General features: G+C 37.2%; 1 protein-coding gene across 1 annotated transcript; it reads left to right on the plus strand.

Annotated features, from left to right (window-relative positions):
* The first annotated feature begins 4,748 nt into the window (after window positions 1-4,748).
* On the plus strand, window positions 4,749-7,533 carry LOC105056602 (extracellular ribonuclease LE). The gene is made up of 3 exons (XM_010938856.3): window positions 4,749-4,905; window positions 5,260-5,415; window positions 6,918-7,533. Exons 1-3 carry the CDS (start codon window positions 4,807-4,809, stop codon window positions 7,338-7,340), a joined length of 678 nt encoding a protein of 225 aa, XP_010937158.1. The 5' UTR covers window positions 4,749-4,806; the 3' UTR covers window positions 7,341-7,533.
* The last annotated feature ends 334 nt before the right edge of the window (window positions 7,534-7,867 follow it).

Below are 7,867 nucleotides of genomic sequence, written 5' to 3' on the forward strand. Positions count from 1 at the left end.
ACCCTGGGTGCCCGCCCAATATGATTTTTCCTAATTTCCTAGGATTTGTAGGTCACGAGGAGAGTCACCCAAGATCATAACCTTAAGGGGAGAAATCTGAAAAGAGTAGGTAAACCTTTTTTTTCAATTGGTCGTCTCCCAGCATTCTCAAGGAATGGCAATTGCAAGAATTCTCAAGGAATTAAGGTGTAGAAAACGGTAAATCCGTAAAGCTAATGATACGTGGTGGGCCGTTTTGAGCTGATTACAGCCTAATTAATTTCAATTATCCACTCGTTCATATTAATAAAAATAGCCCGCCAATGACGATCCTCTGCGGCTGCAATCGACGCGGCCGTTATGTTCCACGCGCAGTAGATCTGGTGCGCGTTCTCTCATCTTCACTTGCATTGTCTCCACTTCCGTTCGTCTATCCATGTCTCTCCAAGATAAGATGGACTCACTTGTTGCTCTCCCACCTCTTTGTAGTTTATTGCAAATTGGGACCTGGCAATTGGACAGTTTCTTAGGGGAAGAAGCTCTTGATATTGCTCCTCTGATGCAAAGCTATCCATCTAGCTAGAGCCATTCTTCCCTACCCAAAACCTGTTTCAAGGTTAGTTGGCTAGTCTTCGTTTTGTTAGAAAGTTTTTTAAGTCTACCATCTTCTCTTTCTGTGTCTTTCTTTGTCCTTTTTCTACATCCCCCCGGCCGCTTTGATTGGAGGACAGATAATTAGGAGTGCAATAGAGATTTTGGAGGAAGCAAGGAAGCTGATGGAGGAGCACGCAATGCAGCCGGAAGAGAGGACCAAAAGGCTAAAGTGAGCTTGTTTCAGAGCCAATTACAAGAAGAGAAGGCTCATGGCACTCGAGGAATCGAAAGCTTCTGTGGCTCCACGAACACGTGTTTTCATTTTTCGAGGAATCGCAAGCTTCCATCGCTTCCATGCGAATTTTGGCCTCCATGGTACATTTTATGGCCTTCCGTGGCTTCCATGCGAATTTTGGCCTCATAGTAAATGTTATGGGCTTACTTGCTGATGTTTGCGCATTTATTTTCTATGCGCACATGCTTCCGTATAGAAATTTTATATGAATCACCGCTCTTGTCCGTATGGTTGTTGCTATAAGTCCAAGCAGATTTTTTAGTCGCACTTCATATGTCCGCATAATGATTTCAATGCGGAGAGACACCGGCATAGAAAGTTTATGAAGCGCCCTGGCTTTTGCAAGGACCTTCTCTTTGTCACACGATCAAGATCCAATGGTTGGTGTTCAAGAAGATGGAGCTCAAGCGGCCCGATGGCACGATGCCCACCATCAACACTTTAGTCAGCCAAGGGGCAAAGGCCGTGGGGCTCGGTTTTCTCACCTCTCCTTCGCTTCCTACTTCCATCTTAGCCCTCTATCTCCTCCACTCCATCTCCCACCGTCGCCGGCGGTGCAAGCTCACCGCCACAAAACTCTTGGTTCCTCATCAGCTCCTATGCCTCCCCCACAGCGGCCCTCTTATCTCAGTGAATCAAAGTCGGCAGGTCACATTGCTAATCTTACGTGAAGCCTCTTCAATAGCATCATAACTTGCGGGAGGCCGGAGGGAAAGCCCATAAAGTTGCATTATCAAAAAAAAATAATCTCATAAAGTTATAAATTTACATTAATCGGATCCGAATAAGATCGTGTCCAACTTAATACTAACCCGATTAAGTATTTTCTTTGGTCACCAACCTATAAAAAATTATAAAAAAATTCTCACTTATGTATAACATATAATAAAATGATCATCGATCAATTATAATTTTATAATCAAATAATCACTGACTTATAACATATAATAAAATGATCATCGATCAATTTCAATTTTATAATAAAATAATCATTCTATTATTTTTTTAATCTAACTAACAGAATTAACCAGAATGACCATTTTATTATAAAATTGAAACTGATCGATGATCATTTTATTACATGTTATAGTTCAGTGATCATTTTGTTATAAAATTGAAATTAATCGATGATCATTTTATTATATATTATAGATCAATGACTATTTTATTATAATCTTTAATAGGTCAGTAACCAAAAATATAATTAACTCATACTAATCTAACAAAAATATTGAAAACATTTCTCTAAACTTAGAAAACCAATACAATTCAACCTGACTAACCTGATTCAATGTAGTTAAACTCCGTTACTCCGGTGAATGTTGGTCTATCTAAAAATCAAGTTGGGTTGGTTGAGAGAAGAATCTAATCCAAGGTTGGATTAGTTAAAATTAGACTTCAATGGAAAGCCAACCCATCCAAGTTGCTGTTTAGAGTGCAGTCTTTATACCTTTGGCTTGTTGCTTATTATTGCTTGTAGATTTTGAGCGTATGTAAGTTTTTTATTTATTATTATATTTGAATTTTTGTTTATTATTATATTCAGATGATCATATTATTTTAGTGTGAATATAATTCAAAATATTAAAAAATAAAAGATTTTGTGAAGCTCGTAGATAGGCATCACTTTATTATCATATTCAATCTTCGATATGTTGGGCAACTAATAATGCAATTCAATTTATTATACTATTCATTTTTTGAAAGACATCACTGACCAAATATTATGATGGAATGACTTGCTTTTCAATGGTTAAGAACTTGCTGCCGTGGGAGACGGTTGTGTCCCGACGTGAGCACTCTGGATTTTGGCCGATGGATACAACTGGTCAACATACAAATGGAGGCCAGTGTGAACAAGAGAAGTGTTGCAGGGGACGGTATCAAAAGACTCTCCCCAGTCCCATCACAGCGGGAAAACAATGGCTAATCATGCGGCACTACCGTCCAAGCTTGAAATAGATCTTAAACCAACGGATCCGTGACGTCTAAGTTAAGAAGAAGTATTTGAATCACTAAAAGCCTGATCCAAATACAAGAATATCAACATTAATAATTTACAACTCCGTAACGTTCAAGCGGCTTCGTTCTTTTTGTTTGCTTAGAGGAGTTGCATCTCTTTTCAGGTGTTGAAATTAAAGAATAAGGTGAACAACCTTACCTTTAAAAAAAAGGAAAACAATATTAAGGTGAACAAGACTAAGACGCCCCAAAATAGATTGTGATTCGCCCGTAAGTGTGAAATACGCCGTAGGGCTTCCCTAATCTATTCTTCTTGCTTTGTGAATAAGTTAATGCAATAGAGGACATATCATGCTCAAAATCTAAAGCATGATATGTCATGGGGTATCACCCATGATAACATAAAGCCAACTATGGATGACTGAAATAAAAATCTATCTTATATAAAACACAGTAAAGATGGTCCAAAGCACCCCATCAATTATAAAGTTTTTTTGAAAAATAAAAAACAGATGCTGGTTTGGAGCTTTTGAACCCACAGAATTTTGTGACTCCAAAAATTTAAAAAATTATCAGTCACGTTCATAATCAATTAATAAATTAAAATTCTACTAGAAAAATATTACTTATATTTTAATTAATGAAAACTCGATCTAGATTGATGTTGACATTGAATAAAAATAAATTTCAATAACATTTTTTTCTAAATTAACAACATTGATTTTTAATGAATAATAGTTTGTATATACATGCAAGCTAAGGAAACTTAGCTAGTCTACAAACTGATCAAACCCTTATCAAATGGAATACCAACAGCTTCGATTGATAAACCTACCTTAAGATACATGCTTGAAAGATCATGGCATATTGGCATTGGTGAGTAAAGGAAACATCCATTATGTTCCAACATGAAACCTAAAGTTACGCTTCCTCTTTTTTCCATTTTGAGAAAGGGGTGATCAAATAAGTCCCTCCATTTCTTGCATTAAAGGAGATAATGAGAGGAACAACAAAACTTCCGGTTGTATTGCTATATTCAATGCTTCAAAGAAAACAATTTTTCTACTTCATAGAGGACCCAACGGGGACTCGAAAGTGAAAGGAAAAGCTAGTCCAAGTAACAAAAAAACAAGTTCAGGATTAAAAGTCAAATTTGTCTCCCAAAAAAATTTAAAAGTCAAAGCTTTCAGATGGGAAGAATCTCCGAATTGCATCCAAACTTCCTGCCAACGTGGGCCTTGTAAATCCCATATGCTATGAAACATTATACCCGACATCACGTACGTTATGTGGAGGTATTTGACATCAATCATAGATGTTTGTTCTTATAGATCAATCATCGACCTAAGCACTTATGGTGCACCTCTACGTGCTGTACAGAAGTAGAAAATATAGTCTACAGAAGTAACTACTTGTGATTGGTATGGTGCACCTCTACGTGCTGTACATAGTATGGAGTATGATTTCTCCCATGCCACTTGGTTACCATTTTGTTGGTCTTGTCCCGATGGAATGCTCTATATAATAGTCACTACAAACATTGTTGTCACCAATAACAGTACTTACTACATTGCCAGCAAACCCAAAAATTAAAGATAAAAAAATGCTTATTAAATGATCGAAAACTGGCAGCATGAACGGTTTTTTTTTTTTTTGATGAAAAACGTTTTTATCACGCAATATGATGGTTGCGTGATGGCCATGATGTCTGACACTTGTCTCATGTGGCTCCCCTTTTAATTAGGAAGGATGTCAAGTGGTTTTCCCTGTTTTTTTTATTTTTTTTCTATTTTTCTTAATATTTTCCTTCTTTTGGTTTTACGTCCTTGCTTCTACACTCCGCTCAATGAATGACATGGAAATGGAATATGCCTTGTCATATCCTCCTCACACCAGAGCCCCAGACATAGGCTATAAATATGGGCAATGTAGGTGAGGTAACACTGAACCAACCTTATACGAGCCAATAGCCTACAATGAAGTGCCCATCACCACTCCTTATCCTTCTACTTCTGCATCTCTCTGCAGCAGCTTCCACTGCTCAAGATTTTGATTTCTTCTACTTTGTTCAACAGGTTAGTATCTTCTTCTCCTCCCTCCTCTGTCACATAGTTCTATTTCTATATGGGTTACTAAACAAACTAGGCTAGCTTTTTCCTTTTTTTTTTTTTTTGTGTGTGTGGTAGATAAACCATTTTGATATCTTATAACTTGTAAGAAAAGTAAAGAAGTAGAGACATTTTCTCTCGTTGCTTCAAGAAATTGTTTACCTGTCCCTACACTTCTCCCAATGTCTCTCTCGCCTCTTTTGGTCCCATGATGATCACAAATCCATACTTTTTTTAAAAAAGATATGTTTTTTTAACTAACTTAGGTGCTCCCTATTGGAGGGATGCTAATTTTTGCTGTTTGGTTTGTGCCCTGTGCAGTGGCCGGGATCATACTGTGACACCAAAAGAAGCTGTTGCTATCCCAAGACTGGAAAGCCAGCTGCCGACTTCGGAATCCATGGCCTTTGGCCTAACAACAATGATGGCTCTTACCCATCTAACTGTGACCCTGATAGCCCGTACGATCAATCTAAGGTACTTATCTTAATCCTTCGTCTCCTTATTATGGTGACTGCCCCAATTTGTGGCAAAAATAGTGATGAATAAAGTATTTATAACCCTTCAAGTTTTTTTGAGTGACATCCAATATGTTCATGGTGATTCTTTCTCCAAAAACAAGAAAAAATATTTCTGGTGCTTTGCCATGTATAAGAAAAAAGGAAACCGGGAGTGAAATGTCAATAGATACACCCGCAACGTCCTGCTGTCTAATTCCCTGTTTTTGGGCATCTCCTGGGGATCCCATTTGCACATATATTAAGGAAGTCAATTGTGCATTAAGTAATTAATAAAAATGGAGAGATACAACTAACAATTAATATGGAATAGCAAAGCATGGTGAGATTGGTCCAACAGAGAAATATACTCGAAATATTCTCTGAATCTTCTATATTTTTAATAGCATAAGATTGGTTGAAGATATGATCTAAAATATTGAAATGTTCCAATTATTAAAAAATTGAAGGTTGCACTTTCAAGTTCCATTGATGGGGAGACTGCACTTTGTAGATGTAGAAATACCAATTTTTTACACCAAAATTAAATACCAAAGTTTTACACCAAAGTCTAAGTTGGAGTGGAATTAATCTGGTGGGCATCTCCCCATTTTGCTGTAAAAAAAAAAAAAAATCTGATGTGGAGATAACCCATAAAGAAGTGGCTTATTTGTGGTTACAATCTAGACAATGTTTTTTCCTCCGAAATTTAGGAACATACAAAAATCATCTAAAATATACGTGTAAAATATGTGATCTGGATCTGAAAATTCTTATCGGGGATTGGCTGACGACATTTCTTTTGACATTGACCTGACATTCAGAAAGAAATAGACTCATCTTTACTCGGACAAAAGAAGTTGGCACAACGACTGGCTTACATAAACTAGTCCAAGCTATGTTAGTTAATCTCTACAAATTTGGTTAAGTTCCACTATTGAATAGTCTTGCTTAGAGAAAAAAATAATAATAATAATTTACCTAAAAGCTCAAAATTTTAGAAAAAAAAGTTCCTTGCACAAGGTTCCCATTCTTGCTATGTCTAAGGAAGATCAGATGTATACGGGCTTATTTCCATATTTTGAAGCAGATTACAATGGAGCAATTTTACCATTGTTCCAAGCCTCGTCCACAATTAAAAATTTTAAAATTTCGGATATTTTAAAACATTTAGTTGTTCCAAAAAGCATTAGATACATTAGAAAGGAGAGCATGAAGAAAAATAGTTCATCAATCCTAGAAAAACAATGTGGATTTGGATGGAGATTAAAGACAACACAGCCCAAATATGAAGAGATTACACAAATAAGAAAAAAGAATGTGATGAGAAATAGTTCATCAATCTTGGAATATCCCATATGCATTGGATGCAGATTAAAGACAGCAGAGCCTAAGTATGAATTAGTCCTCATAGAGATGCAACTTAATTATTTCATGCCCATCTTCAAGAAAAAAATTGATAAGCTTAATCATACTGTGCAGATTAGGGACCTGATGCCTACAATGCAAGCAAAATGGCCAACCTTGGCATGCCCAAGTAGTGATGGCTCGGAGTTCTGGAAGCACGAATGGGAGAAACATGGCACCTGCTCGGAGTCCATCCTCAATCAGCACTCGTACTTCCAAGCAGCTCTTAACCTCAAGAAGCAAGTGGACCTCCTTCAAATCTTGCAAGGTGCAGGAATTGAGCCAGATGGTGGATCCTATAGCGTGGATAACATCACTAGGGCTATCAGGGATGCAACTGGTTTCACCCCGGGAATAGAGTGCAATGTGGATGAATCAAGCAACAGCCAATTATATCAGATCTACATATGTGTGGACACTAATGCAAAGGATCTCATTGAGTGCCCTCTGTATCCTAGGAGCATGTGTTCTTCCCAGATTGAGTTCCCTCCATTCTGAGATGCCAGCTTGAAAGTTCACCATTGATACAGAGAACAAAAGCAGTTGCTTTTATTAATAAAAATAAATGAACAAATTTTTTTTTTAATGTACAGTAGCAATTCTTATGTGGAAAACCAAATAATAGCCTCTTGTATGAAAACCTCAAGTTATGTACAGTTCCTATGGAAGATATTTCCTATATGATGCCATATCTATCAATTTCTCAGCATGCTTTGTTTCCAAGGAAGCTAGCAATTTCATAACCCAAAGGTATAGGTAAAACTCTGCACTTCTGTATGACAGCATAAGACATGAGTTTGAGTCCAAGGAACTCAAGGTGCATGAGGAGTAGGCTTCAAGTAACCCAGAGACACTGCTTTTGATGCTGAGGGTATGCTGAAGAAGTTTGCAACAGGTCAAAATTGGGAAGTTAAAGACAGTGCTACCAGCATATGCAATTAAGGAAATCTAACCTAATTTTTCTAGGTAAATAGGCTGGTTCAACAAGTCCCATGTTACTGACAAGTTTGAATGTTCCAGTTGCT

This window comes from Elaeis guineensis, chromosome 13, assembly GCF_000442705.2.
Source record: "Elaeis guineensis isolate ETL-2024a chromosome 13, EG11, whole genome shotgun sequence".
Classification (NCBI taxonomy): Eukaryota; Viridiplantae; Streptophyta; class Magnoliopsida; order Arecales; family Arecaceae; genus Elaeis; species Elaeis guineensis.